Source organism: Sus scrofa, chromosome 10 (genome assembly GCF_054392235.1).
Source record: "Sus scrofa isolate SSC_HxYL_T2T_F1_AM1 chromosome 10, Sscrofa_HxYL_maternal_Yorkshire_Landrace_v2.0, whole genome shotgun sequence".
In the NCBI taxonomy this organism is placed as follows: Eukaryota; Metazoa; Chordata; class Mammalia; order Artiodactyla; family Suidae; genus Sus; species Sus scrofa.
Genome location: NC_139392.1, coordinates 54,216,045 through 54,241,887, shown reverse-complemented (window position 1 = coordinate 54,241,887; position 25,843 = coordinate 54,216,045). Strand labels below are relative to the sequence as shown.

Genomic DNA, 25,843 nt, shown 5'->3' with positions numbered 1-25,843 from the left:
CTGAATGGACCCCTAGCTTGGGAACCTCCATATGCCGCGAGTGCAGCCCTAAAAAGACAAAAAAAAAAAAAAAAAAAAAAAAAAGAAAGAAAGAAAGAAAAAAGACGTAGACAGAGGTGGAAATAAACCAACCATCCATCCAGCATCCAGGGATGATTGGAGAAATAAAACATGGTACATCCATACGAGTGATTTTATCCACCTTCCAAAAAAGGGAAATTCGGACACATGCTACAACATGAATAAACCCCAAGTTATGCATGTCATTATTTCCGCGTGCTTATTTCACTTAACATAATGTCATTTTGGCATAAAATGACAAGTACTCCATGATTCTACTTATGTGAAGTACACAGAGTAGCCAGATTCATAGATGCAGAACTAGAATGGTGGTTGCCAAAGGCTAAGACAGGGAGACATGCAGAGTTATTGTTTCACAAGTATAGAGTTTCAGTTTTGAAATACGAAAAATTTCCAAAGATGGATGATGGTGATGGTTACACAACAATGTGGATGTACTTAATGCCACTGAACTGCACACTTAAAAATGGTTATTAAAGTAGACATTTTTAGATTATGTACATATTAACACAGTAAAATTATGTGTCTGATTGTGCTTCTAGAATGCTTATCAACTTAACCCAAGCAGAAATTACTTAAGGTCCAATGAAAAATGACTCCATTTTTATCAAAAAAAGAAAAAATCAAATGATGTCTAGACAAAGGTAATGTGGGGACACGAGGTAATGATAATTTTTTCTAAAAGATATTTTCTACAATGACTTTTTTTTAATGTAATGAAGGACAAACATATACAACCTTTCTGGTTTGTGTTCCTTAAATTCTTAATTATATAAATAGACATTTAATATAGAAATATATTTTCCTCCATTTAAAATGTTTCATTGTCATTTAAATCCTGACATGTGTCATTTAAAGTATAAATCATTGAAGTCATATTTCTTAAATCTCAAGAAGAGCACTTTCGATACTAAGAAAAAGGCATATTAATCCACGACGCAGAGAATGGGAAGGTAAAAAGTTTCTACCCTTCAACTTTCCTTTTTTTTAATTAAACTAAATTTTTCTGTATATAACTTCTTTCTGTAGGTTTTGAAGAAGGCTTGAGAGGCAAAAACCCCAGACGGGGGAAGACAGGAAAGCAACATTACAAAATGCCACGCCTTCTCTAGAGACCCACTCAATTTCGTCCCCTTTTCCTCCTGGCATCTGAGCCAAAACCAGCACGTCACGGGCTTTGACATGCCATTCCGCTCAGATTCTTCTCAAACCCAGCGGGTACCACCCTCAACCGCGGAGGTATCTTCCTGTGGGCTGTGCATTCCTTCACTCCGTCCCACATTTGCTGCGGAATAAGCGGGAACCCCTAGACTAGACGGTTCTCAGGTCCCCTGCAGATTTTCACCCCAAACTCTAGGACTAAAGGGTTACGCTGAAATTCCTTTGGGGGCTCTCCTCATAAGATTTTTCTCAGGAACCACTCGCCGAGCGCACGAATTCCAGGTAATTAGTTGATTGGATCCCCAAGGAGGCGCCAGACCCTCTCTCAGCGCTGCCCGGGGGTCCCCAGCTAGCCGCCTCCGGGCCCTAGGGGTTGGCACCGGACAAGCTGGGACCTGCCTTCTCACGCGCCAGGAATCCCAGGACTAGGGCCCCGCCCACAGGCAGCTCAGCCAATCGCGGAGCGGGCTGGTGGGGGCGGTGCCGGCCAAGCGGAATCCCGGATAGTTAAATGGGAGGACTTGGGGTCACTGTCCCAACTTCAGACGCCAGTGGATCTGCAGCTGTTGACTGCGCCCGCCGCAGGTGAGCGCCCGGGGCTGGGACCTGGCGCGAAGGGGTCGCCCCGGGAACCAGCGAGACTGCCAGCCTTGGGGGTCGAGGGCTTAGGGTTGAGAGGTACCAGGAGGCGCCAGCTAGACCCCGCAACCTGACCCCCGCAGGCCGTACTATGGAACCCGCAGCTCCCCACTACGCTTTGACCTGCTCTGGGAGCGGCGGTCGTGCTCCGGGGGCGGGGAGCGGAGCGGCACGCCCCCCGCCTGGTTCCTCCTGCGGGGCGGGAACAGGCTCTGAGTCCCAGGAGAGGCTGGCCCTGTCCCCTCCAGGGAATGGGCTCTGGGATCTTTTTCTCCACCCATACCCTTAGTCTGCCCTTAGTCCTTGTGGACTTTGGAGGATAAATTAAGTGTTTTTCACTCCACCATAATGGCTGCAACGTTTCAGAATACAGTAGGATGGACTTTTTTTAGAAAGATGGGTGTCCTCAGGTACTCATTTCTTTTCTCTTCTTAGATCTTTGAAGCATGAATCCTTCACTCCTCCTGGCTGCCTTTTGCTTGGGAATAGCCTCAGCTGCTCCAAGACATGATCACAGTTTAGATGCAGACTGGTACAAGTGGAAGGCAACACACAGGAAACTCTATGGCTTGGTTGGTAACCTCTGAAACCGTCCATCTGAAACCCCACAGAGAATTGTCCATGCTGTTGGGAAGCTGATAGCAGAGCGTAGCCTCTTGAGGCCGCTCTTACCCAGTCAGTAACTTCGCAGAGCCCATTACTGAGTACAGCCTGGGCATAGGTGCCTGTCATGTGGGCACGGGACACCCAGGAGTACAAAGCCACCTCTGGCCATGGTTTCTCTTCCTCTCTGTCTACAAATCCACTTGGTGAAGGTGAGTTGGTTTTAAACAGAAACAAAGAAAACAGGTTCCGGTCTTTGCCTCTAGAATGAAGAAGGAAGGCGGAGAGCCATATGGGAGAAGAACATGAAAATGATTGAACGACACAATTGGGAACACAGGCAAGGGAAACATAGCTTCACCATGGCCATGAATGCCTTTGGTGACATGGTGAGTGTGGCATGAGTTGCTGAACATTTTATGCATCCTCTCCTTTATACTTTAACCAAATAACCTCCTGCTCTTCAACCTTCCTTCCCCCCACCCCCAAGACCAATGAAGAATTCAGGAAGACGATGAATGGTTTTCAAAACCAGAAGCACAAGAAGGGAAAAGTATTCCTTGACGCTGGCTCTGCTTTGACCCCCCATTCTGTGGATTGGAGAGAGAAAGGCTATGTAACTGCTGTGAAGAATCAGGTACGACAGCATTCAGATCCGATCCCTTTCCAAGAGTAAAGCCAAGTAGGAATGGCCATCCTGGCTACTACTATGATAGACTATGGAACAACTTGTCCATAAAACAACAATTTGATCGTCTTTTTTTGGCTGCCCCATGGCATTTGGAGGTCCCAGGCCAGGGATCAGATCCAAGCCATAGTTACAATCTAAGCAACACCAGATCCTTAACTCACTGTGCCTGGCCGGGGATTGAACCTGCATCCCAGCGCTCCCAAGATGCCACCAATCCTCTTTCGCCATAGCAGGAACCCCGCATTTGTCTAGTTTTTTAAAGAGTGTTCAGATGTATGGGCTATTGTCAAAGTCTCGCTATTTATTTTGTAGACTAAGACATTTTCAATTTTATTTTCAGGGTCACTGTGGTTCTTGTTGGGCTTTTAGTGCCACCGGCGCCCTCGAAGGACAGATGTTCCGGAAAACCAGCAAACTTATTTCACTGAGTGAGCAGAACCTGGTGGACTGCTCTTGGCCTGAGGGCAATGAGGGCTGCAATGGTGGCCTAATGGATAATGCCTTCCAGTACATTAAGGACAACGGAGGCCTGGACTCAGAGGAATCCTATCCATACTTTGGAAAGGTAAATGGAGCGCCTTATCTTGTGGTCAAGGTTGAACACTTTTGGGGGTGGGGGAATAGATACCATGTTAAGAATTCACACTTTAGATTGTGGAATCTGTATCTTCGGACTATCAGAACTGCCATTAAAATGTGTTCGCCTTGGAGTTCCTGTCGTGGCGCAGTGGTTAACGAATCCAACTAGAAACCATGAGGTTGTGGGTTCGAGCCCTGGTCTCGCTCAGTGGGTTAAGGATCCGGCGTTGCTGTGAGTTGTGGTGTGGGTCGCAGACACGGCTTGGATCCTATGTTGCTGTGGCTCTGGCGTAGGCCGGTGGCTACAGCTCCAATTGGACCCCTAGCCTGGGAACCTCCATATGCCGCGGGAGCGGCCCAAGAAAAGGCAAAAAAGACAAAAAAAAAAAAAAAAAAAAAAAGTGTTAGCCTTGCACAATTCTCTGCTTAGAGAGTTGCCATAAAGCTGTTAATATTTCTGTGTTATGAAGACGTATACCTACCATTCTACAGACGTACAGATTTCTCCGAAGTAAGAATTTCTTGCAGGTAGACTGAGAACGTCTCCTGAAATACACACCAGCTAATATTTCCATTTCCAAATAACCAATAGCATTTCATCTTCCCACCCCCCATGCTTTATAACAAACTCGACATGGAAATCCTTGAGCTGCTAGCAGCTAACAAATCATTGGGCTGTTGCATTCCTGTACCCCCGGATGGGGATGCTGCTAATCAAGTCTTTTCCTCTTGACCTTTGAAAGGATGGATCCTGCAAATACAAGCCCCAGAGTTCTGCTGCCAACGACACTGGTTACGTGGATATTCCAAAGCAGGAGAAAGCGCTTATGAAGGCCGTGGCAACTGTGGGACCCATCTCTGTTGGTATAGATGCAAGCCATGAATCCTTCCAGTTTTACAGCACAGGTAAGCGTTTGTCTATGTGGAAATTTAGGCAGAAAAAAATGGAAAACCGGAGTTCCCGTCATGGCTCAGTGGTAATAAACCCGACGTGTGTCCATGAAGATGCGGGTTTGATCCCTGGCCTCGATCAGTGGATTAAGGATCTGGCCTTGCCATGAGCTGTGGTGTAGGTGAAGGTCACAGACGAAGCTGGGATCTGGTGTTGCTGTGGCTGTGGTGTAGGCCAGCAGCTGTAGCTCTGATTTGAGAGCTAGCCTGGGAACCTCCATATGCCTCAGGTGTGGTCCTAAAAAGACCAAAAAAAAAAAAAAAAAAATTGGAAAACCACTATGATATACAGCATTGACTCTTTGGTATATAGAATTCAGTGTATAATTTTGAGGTGTGTAGATTTAACACCATTGGTTCATGTAGTATTTGTGCCTGATATGTTCATTTGACATTTCTTTTTCTTTTTCTTTTTTTTTTTTTGGTCTTTTTGTCTTTTCTAGGGCCGCTTTCAGTGGCATATGGAGGTTCCCAGGCTAGGGGTCTAATCAGAGCTGTAGCCACTAGCCTACACCACAGCCACAGCAACACTAGATCCGAGCTGCGTCTGCAACCTACACCACAGCTCACAGCAACGCCGGATCCTTAACCCACTGAGCAAGGCCAGGGATCAAACCCACGACCTCATGGTTAGTAGTCGGATTCATTAACCACTGCGCCATCATGGGAACTCCGTTCATTTGACACTTCTTGAACCATATGCCTGTGATTTTAAATACTTCATAAATATATTTAAATGGCTGCTTAATCCTATACCTGTATAGCTAAATTTACATTTTCCCAATTGTTAGATCTTTAAGATTTACCAGAGAATTTTGCTACTGTATTAAAATTGTAATGAACCTCTTGGCTTAGGTAATTTGGTGTCCTGTGCTGTTACCTTAGACTGAGACTGATATCTTAAAAGTAAAATGATATGGTTTTAAGGAGTGGACTTTTTATGCCTCTTGGCAAGTTGTTTACAAAAGAGATTGTGCCATTTGCATTTCTGCTAGTATCAGAGGAGGGCCTAAATCCCTAGCCTAGATAAAAAAGAAAGATCTTGGAGTTTCCTAATGTCCTTCAGCAGGTTAAGAACCCGACATAGTGTCTGTGAGGTTGTGGGTTCAATCCTTGGCCTTGCTCAGTGGGGTAAGGATCCCGTGTTGCTGCAAGCTTCAGTGTAAGTCACAGACACGGCTCACATCTGGCATTGCTATGGCTGTGGTATATGCCGGCAGCTGCAGCTCTGATTTGACTCCTCGCCCGGGAACTTCCACATGCTGCAGGTGCAAAAAGAAAAGAGAAATAAAGATCTTGTTAAATCTTATCCAGATTCTTGTCATTTAGCTGAATGTTTGGGATGTTTCTTGGTTGATAGGCTGGATTATTGTCACATGTCTCTTGGAGATCCTCACCCCAACCTTAATTTTACTTTTCCAGGCATTTATTTTGAACCACAGTGCAGCAGCGAAGATCTGGATCATGGCGTTCTGGTGGTCGGCTATGGCGTTGAAGGAGCACACTCAAATAATAAGTATTGGCTTGTCAAGAACAGGTATAAAAATGTCCAAAATATTTCTATTTGAGATTGAAAAGGGAATCCTTTTTGGAATCATTATGTGGATACAGGTCCTCAAACCCTCTCTCACTTCTGAAGTCTTTATCCCATGTAGACTGAACACAGACATATTAATGTTTGATTATAACATTAAGAAAAAAAATTTTTTTTTTTTTAGGGCTGCAGCCACAGCCTATGGAGGTTCCCAGGCTAAGGGTCAGATCCAAGCTACAGCTCCTGGCCTACGCCACAGCCACAGCAATGCAGGATCCAAGCCACATCTACAACCTACACCACAGCTCATGGCAATGCCAGATCCTTCACCCACTGAAGGAAGCCAGGGATCGAACCCACAACCTCATGGTTACTAGTCGGATTCATTTCTGCTGCGCCACAGCAGGTACTCCAAGATACACTCTTGCCTAGGGTATTGAGTAGTTTTGGTACCACTGCATTTCTAAGTTTGAAAACGTTAATGTTGGCCCCAAGTATTTCCTTTTCCTGCCTCTAATCTTGCAGCTCTGTGATGGGTTTGGGGATAGAAGTTATTGCACATTTAGGATTCAACCATGGGATTTCCCATTGTGGCGCAGCGGAAACGAATCCAACTAGGAACCATAAAGTTTCGGGTTCAATCCCTGGCCTCACTCAGTGGATTAAGGATCCAGTGTTGCCGTGAGCTGTGGTGTACGTCACAGATGTGGCTCAGATCCCGAGTTGCTGTGGCTGTGGTGTAGGCCGATAGCTGTAGCTCCAATTAGACCCCTAGCCTGGGAACCTCCATATGCCGTGGATGTGGCCCTCAAAAGACAAAAGATGAAAAAAAAAAAAAAAAAAGAACTCTGTCATGGACAAGAATAACTGCTTTTCTTGCTTCTTCCTCAATCTGTCTTGGCCTGTGGTGCACTGTTGAAGTATTAATAAAGATAAATGCGTTTGGAGTTGCTGTCTTGACGCATTGGAAACGAATCCGACTAGGAACCATGAGGTTTCAGGTTCGATCCCTGGCCTCGCTCATTGGGTGGGGGACCCGGCATTGCTGTGAGCTGCAGTATGGGTTGCAGACGTGGCTTGGATCCCCCGTTGCTGTGGCTGTGGTGTAGGCCGGCAGCTGTAGCTCCAAATAGACCCCTAGCCTAGGAACTTCCATATGGCGTGGGTGCAGCCCTAAAAAGCAATTAAGTAAGTAAGTAAGTATTGTTTTTAAAAAAGATAAATGTGTTTAATTCTTTGTATACAATGGAAAACCCTCTCTTCTTTCAGCTGGGGTAATACTTGGGGCATGGATGGCTACATAAAGATGACCAAAGATCAGAACAACCACTGTGGAATCGCCACCATGGCCAGTTACCCTGTGGTCTAAATCTCAAAGACTGGATTAAGAACAGAATAGCCCGAGGACAAATTCTGTCTTCAAACCAACCAGACTCTATTGTGTGGGATCAAACGCTTGAATCATTGAGGATCCAAGTTGTGATTTGAATTCTGTGCCATTTTACACTGGTGAAATGTTACCACTTCTTTAATTACTGTTGTAAATAGGTTTGTGTGATTGACGTGTCTCATAAATTTGTACTTTTCATGTTTTAAAAGGATGTATAAAGTTTTACCTTTTAAAATAAAACTTAATTTTAGGAGTTCCCGTCGTTGTCAGTGGTTAATGAATCCGACTAGGAACCATGAGGTTGCAAGTTCGATCCCTGGCCTTGCTCAGTGGGTTAAGGATCCGGCGTTGCCTTGAGCTGTGGTGTAGGTTGCAGACGCGGCTCAGATCCCACGTTGCTATGGCTCTGGTATAGGCCAGTGGCTACGGCTCCGATTTGACCCCTAGCTTGGGAACTTCCATGTGCTTTGGGAGTGGCCCTAGAAATGGCAAAAAGACAAAAAATAAAATAAAATAAAATAAAACAATTTTAAAGGAAATGTGAGGCTTCTTTCTGTTTTTGACACACAAAGTTTTTGTAGAGCAAAAGAAGTAATTGGTCCCAGGAGACAAAACTGAGTGTGCCTGTGGTCTGTTAGGAGAAGGGTTGGGTAGCCTTCTGGCTCTTCTACTTACAAATATGCAGGAGTTCCTGTCGTGGCTCAGTGGTTAATGAATCTGACTAGAAACCATGGGGTTGCGGGTTCGATCCCTGGCCTCGCTCAGTGGGTTAAGGATCCAGTATTGCCCTGAGCAGTGGTGTAGGTCAAAGACCCGTCTGGGATCTGGTATTGCTGTGGCTGTGGTGTAGGCTGGCGGCAACAGCTCCAATTAGACCCCTAGCCTGGGAACCTCCACATGCCATGGGTGCTGCCTTAAAAAGACAAAAAAAAGAAAAAGAAAAAAAAGAAATTGGAATCCTGTCATAATTTCTGTCGTTGCTGTGGCTCTGGCGTAGGCTGGTGGCTACAGTTCCAATTGGAACCCTGGCCTGGGAATCTCCATATGCCACAGGTAGGGCCCTGGAAAAGACAAAAAGACCAAAAAAAAAAAAAAAAAAAAAAAAAAAAAGCAGATCTTATGTCAGCTGCACATTGACTGTGTCTGATCTGACCCTTGAACGGAGCAAAATTTAACAATCTAAAGGACTGTGGTAATTTTTTTTTTTTTTGGTCTTTTTAGGGCTGCACCTGTGGCATATGGTGGTTCCCAGGCTAGGGGTCTAATTGGATCCTCATGGATACTAGTCAAGTTCTTAACCCACTGAACCACAGTGGAAACTACAGTAAATTATTTTAATGGGAAAAAAATTCACTTTTTAGAAAAGTAAACATACCTACATAGGATTTCCACGATGCCTCAGAGAACGTGGTCATCAGACCCACAGGGGTTACAACCCAGTAGAGTTATAGGATGAATGTCACAAATTCACTTTCTGATGCATCTTCCCCAACTTCTAGTAAAGACCACATGGCTATTTTGCAGATGAAGGACCAGACAAGGTAGTTTGTTCATCTTTGTCTGTAAGCAGTGAAGGATAAGCTCCCACATTTGAGGCTCAGCCTCAAAAATAGTCTTGTGATCTCAGAGGTGGGCAGTAGCTGAAAACATCAAAAGTGATCATCAGAAGCCTCTTTTATACTGAGCTGCCATATTCCTGAATTTTTTTTTTTTAATAAAACTTCCTAGATTCTGCAAGCTAAAGAAGCATATAATTTCATTTGCTCTCTTTGGGTTTAAAATTCTCATGTTCCCCTCCTACACTGTTAGTGGGCATATAAACTGGTACAACCACTATGGAAAACAGTATGGAAGTTCCTCTGAAAACTTAATACAGAACTACCATATAATCCAGCAATCCCACTCCTGGGCATATATCTGGATAAAACCACAATTCAGAAAGATACATGCACCCGTATGTTCATAACAGCACGATTCACGGTAGCCAAGACATGGAAACAACCTAAATGTCCATTGATAGAGGAATGGGTTAAGAAGATGTGGTATATATACACAATGGAATACTACTCAGCCATAAAGAAGAACGAAATAATGCCATTTGCAGACACATGGATGCAATTGGAGATTCTCACACTAAGTGAAGTAAGTTGGAAAGAGACAAATGCCATATGATATCACTTCTATGTGGAATCTAAAATATGGCGCAAATGCACAAATCTACAGAACAGAACCAGACTCACAGACATGGAGAACAGACTTGTGGTTGTAGCCCTAAAAAGAAAAAAATAAAGTGTGGGAGATAGGGCTGGGTCCACATGTGGGTTTTTAGGACACAGGGGGACCACTGGGGCATGAAGTGAAAAAACTTCGGGTTACTGTAAAACAAAAATGACTGGAAACAACGCAGCTTGACAAAACTTCCTTTCCCATTCCCCGATTGGGCTTGACTATGTCATTTTCCTTTTGAAAGCTTTCATGTGTGCTGGAAACATGTGCCATTCTGACTGGGCCACCATCCAAGCAGGCTCACTCACATGGCTGTCCTAGATGCTGGTGTGGCCTGGGCGTTCACCCTGGCTGCAGACAGGAGTACCTAGCTGGGGGTCTCCATGGCCTGGGCTCCCCTGGCACAAAGGCTGGCTCTGAGAGAAATATTCTAAGAGAACCTAGGCCAGAATGCCCAATGGGGAATGATAAGGCTTCTTGCGATCTGTTTGTAGTCTCCAGTGAAACCTCTGCTGCCTTGCAGTTGGAACTTGTCACCAGGGACAGCCCAGGTCCCAGGGGAGGGGCTGGCAGTCCACCTCCCAAACGGGAGAGGCAAGGTCACTTAGCAGAAGAACGTGTGGGATGGGAGATATGGTTGTAGCCATCTTTGGATAATGCAGTTTGCCGCAGTCAGTCTCCAAAAGTTCACAGGGAGAGTTCCCGTGTGGCTCAGTGGGTTAAGAACTTGACTAGTATCCATGAAGATGTGGGTTCGATCCCTAGCCTCACTCGTGGGTTAAAAATCTGATGTTGCAGAGTTCCCATCATGGCTCAGCGGAAACAAATCTGACTGGCATCCATGAGGACACAGGTTCAATCCCTGGCCTTGCTCAGTGGGTTAAGGATCCAGCGTTGCCATGAGCTGTGGTATGTTGCAGACGAGGCTCAGATCACACATTGCTGTGGCTGTGGTATAGGCCAGCAGCTATAGCTCTGACATGACCCCTAGCCTGGGAACCTCTGTATGCCACAGGTGAGGCCCTAAAAAGACAAAAAAAAAAAGGATCTGGTGTTGCTGGGAACTGCTGTGTAGCTTGCAGACGAAGCTCGGATCCAGCGTTGCTGTGGCTGTGGCATAGGCCAGCAGCTGCAGCTATGATTCAACCCCTGGCCTGGGAATTTCCATATGCTGTGGGTGCAGCCCTAAAAAGCAAAATAATAAAATAAAATTGAAATAAAAGTCCACTAGAAAGGATTTCTTAGTGACTCACCTTGTTTCATCACAGCAGGCTAGCTCACACTGCTATCCACAGAATCCTGGAAGTATAGCTCAGGACTCAAGAAAATGCCTATGAATGAAAGTGTAAAGACCTCTTGGGTGCCAAAGGATTAAACAGATATTAGAATCTTCTGTCACTTTCAAAGACACTTCTATTTACTTAAACGTGTGAAAAGTTCCAAACTAAATAATGTCTAAATGATTAAACAGATGTTAGAAAGTTCTATAACTTCCAAAGACATGTAATATTAATTTAAACTATGAAAAGCTCCAAACAGCATCCACTCCTAAAAGCTTTTAGAAGTTCCCACTGTGCCACAGCAGGATCAGGGAAGAGTCTGGAGTGCTGGGACACAGGTTCAATTCCCAGCCGCACACAGGAGGTTAAGGATCCAGCATGGCTGCAGCTGCGTCACAACTATGGCTCGGAGGCTTGGATCTGATCCCTGGCCTCGGCACTCCATATGCTGTGGGGAGGCCAAAAAAATAAAAATAAAATATATATATATATATATATGTGTGTATATATATATATATATATATATATATATATATATATATAAGCCAATTGACATGAATCAAATAAAGCTGAAAACAAATTTTGATTTTACAAATGCGGATGAACGTTGCCGGCCCCATCCGTAAACCAAGGCTGTTGCAGCCATCCAGCTCTCAGCTTCTGCACCTCCCCCAACAGTGTACCCTGAGGGGATTCAGGTTGGAGAAAAACAGGGTACTGGACCTAGATAGTTAAGATGCTCATTGCATCTTCTGGTACATAGAAAAGCGCTAAATTCATTACCTTGACACGTCTCCTTTTCTTCACTTCACAGTAATCTTTTGACATTCCAACTACCTGGATTTTCTCTGCAAAAACTCCGGTACATCCTGGCTCCTCTTACTGTTTCAGACCAGTCCTTCTGAGCTCTCTGAAAGGCTGCCTGCCCTCCCCGGCCCTGACCCAGGCGTAAGTCCTCAGAAAGGCGTCGAATAAAACTTAATTCACAACTTCCAGGTTGTTTTTTTCTTTGTTTTCTTTCTTTCTTTCTTTCTTTCTTTCTTTCTTTCTTTCTTTCTTCCTTTCTTTCTTTCTTTCTTTCTTTCTTTCTTTCTTTCTTTCTTTCTTTCTTTCTTTCTTTCTTTCCTTCTTTCCTTCTTTCTTTTCTTTCTTTCTTTCTTTCCTTCTTTCCTTCTTTCCTTCTTTCTTTCTTTCTTTCTTTCCTTCTTTCTTTCTTTCTTTCTTTCTTTCTCTCTTTCTCTTTCTCTCTTTCTTTCTTTCGGGGTGCTCCTGAGCTATATGGAATTTCCCAGGCTAGGGGTCAAAATCCGAGCTACACCACAGCCACAGCAATGCCAGGCCCAACCTGCATCTGCGACCTACACAACAGTTCATGGCAACACAGGATCCTTAATCCACTGAGGAAGGCTAGTGATGGAATTCACATCCTCATGGATACTGGTGGGGTTCTTAAAACACTGAACCACCATGGGAACTCCTAGGTTGTGCATTTTTTTTTCCTCTGTTGACACAAATATCTTGTCTGAGTCATAAAGTTACTATCAGAAGCTGGAAGAGGCAATGAAGGATTTCCCCCTAGAGCCCTCAGAGGGGAGACAAACCCGCAGACACTTGGGTTTGGAATTCTGGCCTCCAGATCCCAAAAGAATAAATTCCTGTGACATGAAGCCAAGAAGTTTGCGTAAATGACAGGTCAGCCCCAGGAAAACTCATGCCCTCCCCAGCAGCCCAAAGGGCACAGCGGGCTCCTCCAAGATAACCTGGGATGAGTCAGACTTGCTAGATGTCTGCAGGCGGGGTGGGGTGGGGGTGGGAGGGCAGACAGGTAAGAAATCTCCCAACTTGATCTCGGATAGACAATAGTGCCCGATGGCTTGAATCAAGATCTTCATTCTCTGCTTGGGAAGTGAACCTGCGCAGCCTGGGTGGAAACCAGGAATCCTAGCCACTAGACCAGCGTCCAAAGGAGGGTTTGTGGGTTATAGACTTGAGGGCAGGAATGAGGAATGTGGGGCAAAGTGCCACAAGGTCAGCCCCCTTGTCACCCTCTGCTCCAAGAAGCTTGTCATAATTTCACTGACATATATCATGGTGTTAGAAATACAGTACAGGAGTTCCCATCATGGCGCAGAGGAAACTATCTGACTAGGAATCATGAAGTTGCGGGTTCGATTCCTGGCCTTGCTCAGTGGGTTAAGGATCCGGCGGATCAGATCTGGCATTGCTGTGGCTGTGGTGTAGGCCAGCAGCTGTAGCTCCGATTAGACCCCTAGCCTGGGAACCTCCATATGCCATGAGTGTGGCTGTAAAAAAGCAAAAAAAAAAAAAAAAAATTTCCCTGAAAAAATTGAAAAAGGAAAAATCAAGAGGTTGAGAGAAGTAGGCATTAGTTTTTAAATATTAACTGCAATTAATATGTGGCATTGTCAATAGGTGACCACATTTTTCCATTTCAGTTATTAGTCATCCAAGTTATCACTCTTAAAAAAAGGCTTGATCCACAAGTTCTCACTATGACACAATGGAATTGGTGGTATCTCTGTAGCACCAGGAATCAGGTTTGATGCCTGGCCTGGCACAGTGGGTTAAAGGATTTGGCATCACCCCTGCTGTGGCAACTGTGGCTTGGATCTGATCCCTGGCCCAGGAACTTCATATACTGGGGGTAGAAAAAAAGTAAAAAAAATTTAAAAATTAACTGTTGCCTTTGGAATGGATAAGCAATGAGATCCTGCTGTATAGCACTGGGAACTATATCTAGTCACTTATGATGGAGCATGATAATGTGAGAAAAAAGAAGGTATACATGTATGTGTGATGGGTCACCTTGCTGTACAGCAGAAAATTGACAGAACACTGTAAACCAGCCATAATGGAAAAAAATAAAAATAACTTTTAAAAAATTAAAAAATTTTAAAAAAATAAAAAAGGCTTGATCCAAAATTTTAGAATAGCCATGAGATTTCTAACTTAAAACCTATCTGTAATAAGAAAAAATTTCTAAATTAAGTTAGCCATCAAAATACATGTAAACATCTATATTAAAAATATACATTTATTTCATAAGAAGTGAAATTTATCTCCACAAGATTAAGACACCAAGTTCAAATTTGAAGCCAACAAACCAAGACAAATTCTTTTTTTTTTTTTTTTTTGTCTTTTTGCCTTTTTTAGGGCTGCACTCGTGGCGGCACATGAAGGTTCCCAGGCTAGGGATCTAATCGGAGCTATAGCCGGCCGGTTACGCCACAGCCACAGCAACACGGGATCCGAGCCTCGTCTGCAGCCTACACCACAGCTCACGGCAACGCCAGATCCTTAACCCACTGAGCAAGGCCAGGGATCGAACCCGCAACCTCATGGTTCCTAGTCAGATTTGTTAACCACTGCGCCACAACGGGAACTCCCAACCAAGACAAATTCTTAACTGATCTCTGTTCTTTTTGCCCACAGGGGGATAACTACCAATCACTTGGGCTGACAGAATTACAACCCTATTTGCCGATGTTCATGACAGAAGACAAATCAAAGTCGTTCTTTTCACATGTGGGTTTTATTTTTAGCCCTTCGTACTGTCCACAGACTCGCCTCTGGCTCCTAGACTTGTCAGGAGCTGTTTGCTGCTGCTCTTCTGGACATGATTGGGTGGACTTGCCTCCTGCTTCTCATCACCATGGTTTCCACTTTGCATTCTTTTAGGGTCCTTAACAAGGAAGAGAGGGCTTGCAGGGTCTGACTCACTACCTGCCTGCCTGGTTTTTCTGTACACAGGTGAGATATTCCTGCACATCATCCGGGGAGCCCAGAATGAGGGGGACTCGCTGATGAATGGTCTCAGGCTTCACATCCAGCACGGGCTGGGTGCCCGTTGTCGCCAAGCCTCCCGCCTGCTCAATGATGTAGGCCACGGGATTGCACTCGTACAGCAGCCGGAGCTGTGGGGAAACACGGGTAGGTGGACAAATGTTGCCAAATTGCCAAAAATCCCAAGATTTGCCCCTGAAGCTTAAGGAGGAATTCCAACTGCTAAACTTCTGGCTTCTTCTTCTTTTTTTTTTTTTTTTGCTTTTTTAGGACCACACATGTGGCATATGGAAGTTCCCAGGCTAGGGGTGGAATCAGAGCTGCAGCCGCTGGCCTATACCACAGCCATGGCAACATGGGATCCGAGCCGAATCTGCCACCTACATCACAGCTCATGGCAACACCGGATCCTTTACCCACTGAGCGAGCCCAGGGATCAAAGCCACATCCTCATGGATCCTAGTCAGGTTCATTTCGCCTGTGCCACAGTGGGAACTCCTGAACTTCTGGCTTATTAATGCCAGTACATTGGTGCATCTCAGCAGAGCCAGGCACCTGAGATCTAGGCCCTCCAGAAGGCTGGGTGCCTCAACCAATGCTGACAACATATGCCCTTGGGGGCACCTCTGCTCAGGATCTACCTGGCTCATAACCTTTGTGCTGCTGAAAGACTTGTCTCTTCACTTGGGAGTATGAGGTCAAGGTACTCATGTCTCCTCTGTTTGACAATGAGGCAAACTGATTCTGGGGGTCCCTTAGAAGCCTCTGCAATGTGAGGCCGTGGGGCCAGTAGAGTCAGCCTTGTTTGGGATGGGAAGATCCCCTCAAGCGTGCTGGGCTGTCTGTGGATAACCACCACGTCTGGGATCGTGGGGAGGAACCACATCTCAAATGTATGTGTGTACGTTTGTTTGTTTATACAGCTGAGCTTGCAGCACATGGACATTCCCAGGCTAGGGGTCGAATCAGAGCTGTAACTGCTGACCTACGCCACAGCCACGGCCACCGTGGATCCAAGCCTCACTGTGACCTACACCGCAGCTTACAGCCATGCTGGATCCTTAACCCACTGAGCAATGCTGGATCCTTAACCCATTGCAGCGATCGAACCTGCATCCTCATGGACACCATGCTAGGGTCTTAACCCACTGAGCCACAGAGGGTACTCCAAGTTTGCTGATGTTTAAATGGCTTTTTCGGGAGTTCCCGTCGTGGCGCAGTGGTTAACGAATCCGACTGGGAACCATGAGGTTGCGGGTTCGGTCCCTGCCCTTGCTCAGTGGGTTAACGATCCGGCGTTGCTGTGAGCTGTGGTGTAGGTTGCAGACGCGGCTCGGATCCCGCGTTGCTGTGGCTCTGGCGTAGGCCGGTGGCTACAGCTACGATTCAACCCCTAGCCTGGGAACCTCCATATGCCGCGGGAGCGGCCCAAAGAAATAGCAAAAAGACAAAAAAAAAAAAAAATAAATAAAAAAATAAATGGCTTTTTCTTTTGGCCCCTTAAACTTAGTTAACTCTTGTGTCTCACTCTCCCACGGCATTCTGTACTTCCCTGGCATAACGTGACTCTGAGGTTCGTTCACATCTGCTTCCCTCCCTAGACGCCCTTCCTTGAGGGCAGGAAGGCATCTGTCAAGGTTGGTCTTTGAGGCATCTCCATTCCTAGTACTGCCTGACACATAGAAAGTGTCCAAATAAGACGAAGGCGTACATTGCACAGGAACCCCGAGGGGAGGGCAGAAATGGGGGTGAAATCAACCTGCACCTTTGTTTGCCAAGCCGGGTTCCTGGGCCCAGGGCCCAGCCTCCTCTGAGGAAGGAATGTCTTTCCTAAAGGCACTGTGAGAACTAGCAGGTGTCTATCCTGTGTGTGGTTAGTAGGTGGTGAATTGAATTGAAATGAGCTGGGCTGACGTCCCTTTTGGGTCTGTTTCTGTGATTATGTTCTGACCCTTCCCCACCCCCCCGATCCACACCAGACACTCACAATCACATCACATCAGATATTCAGTGTGATGTCCCAGCTATATGCTCAGACTCAATCTCATACTATCTTCTTTCTTCCCCCCAGGTACAAAAAATCTGTAAAATTTCAAAAATTCGTCCTTTTCTGTAATCAGCTTTCAAAGTGGTTGACCCAGCTCTGGGCAGCGTTTTTCTTTCCACTCTTTGCTTCAAATGCATTTTGAGGATATGTCAAAACTACTTGGAGAAAATAGTTATATTGTATGCTGATTTTTATTTTTTTAATTTTTTTGGTATTTTTCTTTTTAGGGCCACACCCGTGGCACATGGAGGTTCCCAGGTTAGGGGTCCCATTGGAGTTGTTGCCACTGGCCTACGCCACAGCCACAGCCATGCCAGATCTGAGCCGAGTCTGTGACCTACACCACAGCTCACGGCAGCGCCGGATCCTCAACCCGCTGAGCAAGGCCAGGGATCAAACCTGCAACCCCATGGTTCCCAGTCAGATGCGTTTCCACTGCGCCATGACAGGAACTCCTGATTTTTAAATTATTATTATTTCAAAGAGAGGAACGAAATAGCTCCAGTCTAGGATGGAGCCAGGCATTGAGGTAAGAGTAAGTTAAGACTGTCAGGGGGCATGTATTGCCATCTTGGGAAAACAATGTAGGATGCTTTTGTTCATACCATATAGATGTAGATCTTTTAAATAAGTGAATAAATGAATAAATGCATGCATGCATGAATACATAAATAAATAAAGGGAAGCATTCTTGCACAAAGCTTATCTTGGAGCCAAGATCTGTTCTGACCTTAAGATGCCATTGCGGTAAACTCATCTTGAAACACCATGCCCAGGAGTTTCTGCTGTGGCACAGTGGGTTAAGAATCAAATTGCAGCGGCTCGGTTCTCTGCAGAGTGCTGGTTCAATCCCTAGTCTGGCACAGGGGGTTAACAGATCAGGCCTTGCCACAGTTGAGGCACAAATGTGGCCATAAAAAAACAAAAAACAAAACAAAACAAAAAACCCACAATGCCCAGATCTTTACAGTGTATTTATCTGCAGCACATATGATCTATTTTTTTTCTGCAATTAAAATCCACACCATTCTACAGAGACAAGCACACATAGGAGGAGAAGTGGACATAACTGCCCCACCCATACACACACACACACACACACACACGTGGTCACAGAGATCATGAGTGCTAAAACTTGGAGATCAGAAACCAGTGGGGAGTTCCCGTCGTGGCGCAGTGGTTAACGAACCCGACTAGGAACCATGAGGTTGCAGGTTCGGTCCCTGCCCTTGCTCAGTGGGTTAATGATCCGGCGTTGCTGTGAGCTGTAGGTGTAGGTTGCAGACGCGGCTCGGATCTTGCGTTGCTGTGGCTCTGGCGTAGGCCGGCGGCTACAGCTCCGATTAGACCCCTAGCCTGGGAACCTCCATATGCCGCGGCAGCAGCCCAAAGAAATAGCAAAAAGAAAAAAAAAAAAAAAAGAAACCAATGGTATTTTCATTATGAATGGAGGTTAGGGTGCTATGAACATAGATCCATACATGTAATTATACATGCTTATGGAAATGTTTTTGTTATTATATGTGGCTATTTTCTGACTCATTTTAAATGATTTTAATAATTAGTCTTTTTTTTTTTTTTTTTTTTTTTTTTGTCTTGTCTTTTCCAGGGCTGCACCTGCGGGATATGGAAGTTCCCAGGCTAGGGGTCTAATCGGAGCTGTAGCCGCCAGCCTACACCACAGCCAGAGCAACACAGCCTCTGAGCTGCGTCTGTGAGCTACACCAGAGCTCATGGCAACGCCAGATCCTTAACCCACTGAGCAAGGCCAGGGATTGAACCCAAAACCTCATGGTTCCTAGTCTGATTCATTTCCACTGCACCACGACGGGAACTCCAGTAATAATTAGTCTTAATGTTCTCCCTGTTAGAACTGAGTACATGGCAGGAGTGGTTCTACTTAAGAATTTCCACATCTTCTGCTTGAGCTCACTCAATATTCTGTAAGACTTTTCTTTCCTCCAGCACCTCTCTGTAGACTGCTCTGTGAATCGCAGTTCAACAGACTAACAGACATGTGCTAAACACTCACATTAAAAGAAACACCTGATACGCCAATCTGCATATTAAAATCTTCTCTTTGGTCTCATGCTAAGTTAGATTTCTTATTGTGGCCTTGAATCTGATATTCCAGTAGTTCAGACCACCCATGCTGAGATGCGTGTGGCTAGTTGTTGGTGTGCAAGAGAATACAGCAGGCTTTTGTTTTGTTTTTTGCTTTTTAGGGCCGCACTCGTAGCAGATGGAGGTTCCCAGGCTAGGTGTCAAATCTGAGCTATGGCTGCTGGCCTACACCACAGCCACCACAGCTCACAGCAATGCCAGATCCTTAACCCACTGAGCAAGGCCAGGGATTGAACCTGCAACCTCATGGTTCCTAGTCAGATTCATTTCCACTGCGCCACTACAGGAACTCCCACAGGCTTTTGTTTTGACTTGTCTACTTACCTATGATTCAGTGACTGAATGACAGCTTTAGCCATCTCCTTCTCCAGACTTTCTACCTCAAAATTCATGAGTGGGATATAGACCTCATTTCTCTTCCACCTGCTCCCTTGCAGACAGACATGCCAAGGACTGGGCAGCAGCCAAAAGAGACTTTGTTATGAGGAAGGGAACTCTGACTGGCTCACTGAGTGGATTCAGCCAGGGGACAAAGGAGAGTTACCTTGCCCTTGGGACTTTTCTGGTTCGCAGGGTACAGGAAGATCCCTCCATAGACTAGGGTGCGATGTACATCAGCCACCATGGAGCCCACGTACCTGGCCCCATAGGGAGCACTGCCGTCCTGGAAGACAGAGAAGGAGGAGACAGGGCACAGGGAGTTAGCAACTGGCCAGCACCCACTTTGGGTCACATGTCCAGCTGGGGGTCCTGCACATTCCAGGGCCTCTTTCCTCCAGCCGCTAGTTTAGGAATTGAAAGCATTATGTAATTGAGCAGTCCATTAATGAGGAGCCCCCAAGCCTCAACTAGTGATGGACTCATTAAAGGCAGGACTCCTTAAAATGAGAGGCAATATTGTGTCCTAAGAGAGAAGCTAACAGAAAGAAAGGAAAAGAAAGAATGGAGGAAAGAAAGAAGAAGAGAGAAAGAAAGAGAGAAGAGAGAGGCAGGGAGGAAGGAAGAAAGAAAGTAAGAAAGGAAGAGAGAAACAAAGACTAAGAGAATGAGAGAGACAGAGGGAGAAAAAAAGAGAAAGGAAGCATGGGAGCGGAAACGAATCCACCTAGGAACCATAAGGTTGAGGGTTCGATCCTTGGCCTCACTCAGTGGGTTAAGGATCTGGCATTACTGTGAGCTGTGGTGGAGATTGCAGATGTTGCTTGGATAAGGCGTTGTTGTGGCTGTGGTGTAGGCTGGCAGCTGTAGCTCCGACTCAACCCCTAGCCTGGGAACTTTCATATGTCATGAATGTGCCCCCCCAAAAAAGCTAAGAACCATTAGCTTGTGGGTTATATAAAAAAAAGAAAGAGAAAGGAAGTGTAGATGAACACCAAGGGTCTGGCAGCTCCTGAATCTCCTTCTTGGCCCCTACTGTTCAGCTTTGTGAAAACCAGACCTCCTTGAATCATGATGACCTGTGCACTTAGTGTAAGCACTGTTTATCTGCTGGCAAAATTACTCCAAACAGCTCATGAAATCATTCAAAGAAATAAAATAACTTACTTGTGAACCTCAATTTCATTCATCATGTAATGAAAAGAATATTTGTTCAGAGGGAAATAAATCGAAGCTCGTGATGTGCTTCAAAGTAGGGCACGTCAGGTAAGGCACGACTCTCTGATTAAAGGGCTCCTTTGGGCAGGTTTGCTTTGTCTGCATTTAGTGACCCGTCTTGAGCTTTCTTGGTCTAATCTAATAATCCTCTGACAGTGCAAGGAAACACTGACATTTCTCAGGGCAGGTATCCAATGTTTCGTGTGGCATTAGCCACAATGAAATACACTGATTTTAGGGGAGTTCCCGTCGTGGCTCAGTGGTTATCAAATCTGACTAGGAACCACGAGGTTGCAGGTTTGATCCCTGGCCTTGCTCAGTGGGTTAAGCATCCAGCGTTGCTGTGGCTTGGTGTAGGCTGGCAGCTACAGCTCCTATTTGATACCTGACCTGGGAATATCCATATGCCAGGAGTGCAACCCTAAAAAGACAAAGAAGAGAGAGAGAGAGAGACTTCTCACAGAGGTCTGAATTCAACCAATGGTCATAGGGATGAAGAAAATGGACCCGCCTGAGAGTCATTTAGGTAACAGAGTTGCTAACACCCGTTGCCCGATAGACATGGGTCACTGGCCTCCCTCCCTGAGCCTTGTTGGTTAAGAATATGACGATAGAAGCAATAGGGGTCATTTGAAGAAAAACTAGGGAGGAGCAAGCTTGATGGGGTGTCAGCTTAGCGCAGGTGGGGTTGAGGGGGATAGCAGGATCAGAGTTGACTGTGTGGCGTTCTAGGTGCCTGAGGAGCAGGCAGAAATGAATCCCATCAGATGAGACTGGATGAAGTCACCTGGGTGGGTGCAGGGGATGAGCCAAAAGGCTTGTTTGGAATAGAATCCTGAACTGCTCTATGACTGAAGGGCAAGCAGAGGGGTGGGAGCCAGTAAAAGAAGCTAAGAAGAGGAGTTCCCGTTGTGGCTCAGTGGCTAATGAATCCGACTAGGAACCATGAGGTTGTGGGTTTGATCCCTGGCCTCGCTCAGTGGGTTAAGGATCCGGCGTTGCCGTGAGCTGTGGTGTAGGTCAAAGACATGGCTTGGATTGCTCGTTGCTGTGGCTCTGGCGTAGGCCGGCAGCTACAGCTCTGATTCGATCCCTAGTCTGGGAACCTCCATATGCCGCAGGAGCGGCCCAAGAAATGGCAAAAAGACCAAAAAAAAAAAAAAGCAGAGGCTAAGAAGATGGTTAGGAAGGTGAGCAGAAAATCAGATGGTAGCCCAAGGAAGACAGAGTTTCATGAACAAAGTGACAAACAGCCCTAAATGCCATGGAGAGAGAGGTCAAGTAACAAGGTAGAAATGTAACCACTGGATTTCCCAATGCTTAAATAAAAGAGGGCTATAAAGGGCAGACGATGGAGCAAAGAGGGTTAAAGAAGGACTCAAAAGACAGAAAAAAATCTCTTTCTTTGGCTGTGCCCATGGCATGTGTAAGTTCCCAGGTCAGCAATCCGAGCTGCACCGTGACAACACCAGATCCTTAATCCACTGCAACACAAGGGAACGCCAGAAAAACTTTTTAAAAATGGAAACATCCTTCTCACTTCTGGCTATTTATCCAAAAGAACTGGAAACAGAATCTCAAAGAGATATCTGCACATCCATGTTCACTGTAGCCAAGAAGTGGAAGCAATCTGTCTTTTGACAGATGGATAAAGAAAATGTGGTATGGGAGTTCCCATCGTGGCTCAGTTGTTAACGAATCCGACCAGGAGCCATGAGGTTGAGGGTTAGATCCCTGGCCTTGCTTAGTGGGTTAAGGATCCAGTGTTGCCGTGAGCTGCAGTATAGGTCGCTGACGCGGCTTGGATCTGGCATTGCTGTGGCTCTGGCGTACGCCAGTGGCTACAGCTCCAATTCGACCCCTAGCCTGGGAACCTCCATATGCCATGGGAGCAGCCCCAAAAATGGCAAAAAGACAAAAAAAAAAAAATGTGGTATATACACACAGTGGAATTTTATTCAGACTTTCAAAAGAAGAAAATTCTGGAGTTCCTGCTGTGGCTCAGGGGTAACGAACCTGACTAGTATCCATGAGGATGTGGGCTTGATCCCTGGCCTTGTTCAGTGGGTTAAGGATCTGATGTTGCTGTGAGCTGTGGTGTAGGTTGCAGATGTGGCTAGGATCTGGTGTTGATTTGGCTGTGGTACAGACTGGCAGCTGTACCTCCAATTCAATCCTTAGCCTAGGAACTTCCATATGCCTCCGGTGCCACCCTAAAAAAGACCAAAAAAAAAAAAAAAAAAAAAGAAGAAAAAATTCTATTACTTCTACAACATGGATGAACCTCGAGGACATAATTCTGAATAAAACAAGCCAGTCACAAAAAGACAAATACTAGATGATTCCACTTATATGAGATATCTAAGCTAGTCAAACATAGAAAAACACAAAGTAGAATGTGGTTATGAGGGGTGGGGGGGAGGGAGAAATGGGGAGTTGTTCAATAGATGTAGAATTTCAGTTTTGCAATATGAAAAAAATTCTAGAGATCTGTTGCACAACAGAAGGTCTAAATTTTAATCCTGGCTCTATCATAAGTAGACGAGTTACTGTAATAGAGAAGAACAAATCTGACTCCATGTTGGATCTGTTTCTTTAACTTTTGTATTCTATTGCTTTTGCTACAAGTTAAGAATGTGGCCTTTAGCCTGAAAGATAGAGGATAGCCCATTCTCAAGGCTCTGACCTTTAAAGGTATAATATTTTTCCATTCATATAGAGATAAAAAGTTGCAGTGGACAGAATAATATTTGTCTCAGTGAAGGTTTAAAGGAGCATCCTGACCTGACCTTCACAGACTGCTGCGAGTACCAAGGATTCCAAAACCAAGAAGTTTGCAACAACCAACCACTCTGCCTCCCCTTTTTAGTATAAAAGAAGCCTGAATTCTTTTTTTTTTTTTTTTTTTTTTTTTAATTTTTTTTTTTTTTTTTGTCTTTTGTCTTTGTCTTTGTTGTTATTGTTGCTATTTCTTGGGCCGCTCCCGCGGCATATGGAGGTTCCCAGGCTAGGGGTTGAATCGCGAGCTGTAGCCGCCGGCCTACGCCAGAGGCACAGCAACGCGGGATCCGAGCCGCGTCTGCAACCTACACCACAGGTCACGGCAACGCCGGATCGTTAACCCACTGAGAAGGGCAGGGACCGAACCCGCAACCTCATGGTTCCTAGTCGGATTCGTTAACCACTGCGCCACGACGGGAACTCCAGAAGCCTGAATTCTAACTCAGGTACAAGGATTCTTTGGAACACTAGTCCACCATCTTCTCAGTCTGCTGGTTTTCTGAATAAAGTTGGTACTCCTTGCCCCAGCAACTTGTCTCCCAATTTACCGGCCTGTCGTGCAGTTGTCATAGGGAAAACCAAATCTGAACAAATCCATATTAGATCTGTTCCTTTTATTTTAACCTTACATTAACCTTTATTCTCTGTCACTGGGGCTCAGTCATCCTGGCTCTGCACCTTTGGCAAAAGGATGCTGCCTATAGCTTGAAATACACAGGATAGCCCATTTAGCCTATTCTTAAGGCTATGACCTTTAAGAGTATTACATTTTTAGATTAAAAAGTTGCAGAACAGAGAATAACATTTGTTTTGTTGGAAGTTTACAGGACCTGGATGTTACAGGTTTACATCCAGATCTGACGTATGTGGACTGCTATAAGAACAAAGGATTTCTGCACCCAGAAATTTGCATCAACTAACCATGCCCCTCCCTCACCCTGCCTTTTAAAAGGCTTTGCTGAAAGCCTTCAGGAAGTTCAGGGCTTTGTGGAGAGGGTGGCATGGGCTCCCCATCTCCTTGCATGGCCCTGTCATAAGCCTTTCTCTGCTCCAAACTCTGATGTTTCCATATTGTTTGGCCTCACTGTGCACTGGATACATGGAGTTGCATCCAGTAACATGGTGAACAGTAAGAGCTTGGACTCTGTATTATCACGTGACTGTCTGGGGCCTTAATTTCCTCATACGCAAAATGGGAATCATAGTATTAATACTTATAGTCTGTTGGAGAACTGAATGAGTTAGTACATGAAAAGCACTTGAAACAGTGCCTGACACATTCTACACCAGCTGCAATTATCATGACCAAGAAGAACACAGTCAGGGATAAGAGAAGCTGCTACAGGGAGTTCCCATCATGGCACAGTGGTTAACGAATCCAACTAGGAACCATGAGGTTGCGAGTTCGATCCCTGGTGTTGCTCCGTGGGTTAAGGATCCTATGTTGCCGTGAGCTGTGGTGTAGGTTGCAGATGCGGCTCGGATCCCAGGTTGCTATGGTTCTGGTGTAGGCTGACGGCTCCAGCTCTGATTGGACCCCTAGCCTGGAAACCTCCATATGCCGTGGGAACAGCTCTAGAAAAGGCAAAAAGACACACACACACACACACAAAAAAAGAAGCTGCTACAGGCAGGGGCCAGAGACAGCAAAGAACGACTGCTCTTTCACAATGGCCAAGGGGAAAGAAGGGGCCCGCACCACCTCCCATCTCCTGGGGATGCAGTGGGTAGGAGACAGGCAGCCAGAACACAAAGATCCTGTGAGAAAAGTGGGTAAAGGGAGAAGTACTGCCTGCTCACGTGGGAGAATCAGGGGACTCCTTTCTCAAAAGAGAATGATCTATTTTGTTTCCCTGTTTAAAGTGCAAAAGGAAACATTTATTTTAAATGGAAGAAGAAATCACAACATACTACACATTTTTTTAAAGCTGACTACAGAGTTCCCATTGTGATTCAGTGCGTTAAGAATTAGACTAGCATCCATGAGGACGCAGGCTCAATCCCTGGCTTCATTCAGTGGGTTAAGGATCCATCGTTGTCATGAGCTGCAGTGTAGGTCCCGGATGAGGATCTGGCATTGCTGTGGCTGTGGCCTAGGCCAGCAGCTGTAGCTCTGATTCGACCCCTAGCCTGGGAACTTTCTTTCATATGCTGCAGGTACAGCCATTAAAAAAAAAAAAAAAAAAAAAAAAAAAAAGCGCTTTCCATGGCAGATAGACTTACCAAATTGTTTGGGCTGTCTTAATAGCCACTTGAAGTCCAGGACTTCTTGGCGATCACGTTGACAGCCAAAGACCTTCCTGAAACTTGCAGTCAACACCAGGTCCTGATGTTAGAGTATACGAACAGGCCCTTC

The 25,843-nt window shown here is 45.5% G+C and overlaps 2 protein-coding genes and 1 long non-coding RNA gene across 3 annotated transcripts in view; 1 reads left to right on the top strand and 2 right to left on the bottom strand.

Moving 5' to 3' along the window:
• Positions 1–656: 656 nt before the first annotated feature.
• On the bottom strand, positions 657–11,192 carry LOC146399432 (uncharacterized). Its single transcript, XR_014817698.1, has 4 exons — positions 11,109–11,192; positions 9,005–9,269; positions 4,237–4,300; positions 657–2,746 (listed from the first exon to the last, which is right to left on the bottom strand). It is a non-coding gene; the product is annotated as an uncharacterized LOC146399432 (long non-coding RNA).
• CTSL (cathepsin L) lies at positions 1,780–7,887 on the top strand. Its single transcript, XM_003130633.7, has 8 exons — positions 1,780–1,827; positions 2,317–2,453; positions 2,751–2,873; positions 2,975–3,121; positions 3,516–3,740; positions 4,498–4,660; positions 6,128–6,242; positions 7,509–7,887. Exons 2-8 carry the CDS (start codon positions 2,328–2,330, stop codon positions 7,606–7,608), a joined length of 999 nt encoding a protein of 332 aa, XP_003130681.3. The 5' UTR covers positions 1,780–1,827; positions 2,317–2,327; the 3' UTR covers positions 7,609–7,887.
• Positions 11,193–14,875: 3,683 nt separating the features above from the next.
• FBP2 (fructose-bisphosphatase 2) overlaps positions 14,876–25,843 on the bottom strand; it is a 30,907-nt gene continuing 19,939 nt past the window's right edge. The window contains 2 exon segments of the mRNA NM_001167632.2: positions 14,876–15,070; positions 19,655–19,774. Of these exon segments, the coding sequence (NP_001161104.2) occupies positions 14,876–15,070; positions 19,655–19,774 (315 nt within the window).

Excerpts from the sequence above, each read along its gene's own strand:
- CTSL (XM_003130633.7), top strand. The coding sequence starts at position 2,328 with ATGAATCCTTCACTCCTCCTGGCTGCCTTTTGCTTGGGAATAGCCTCA. Across the intron at positions 2,454-2,750 it reads ACAGGAAACTCTATGGCTTG|AATGAAGAAGGAAGGCGGAG; the intron begins GTTGGTAACCTC and ends CTTTGCCTCTAG. Across the intron at positions 6,243-7,508 it reads TATTGGCTTGTCAAGAACAG|CTGGGGTAATACTTGGGGCA; the intron begins GTATAAAAATGT and ends CTCTTCTTTCAG.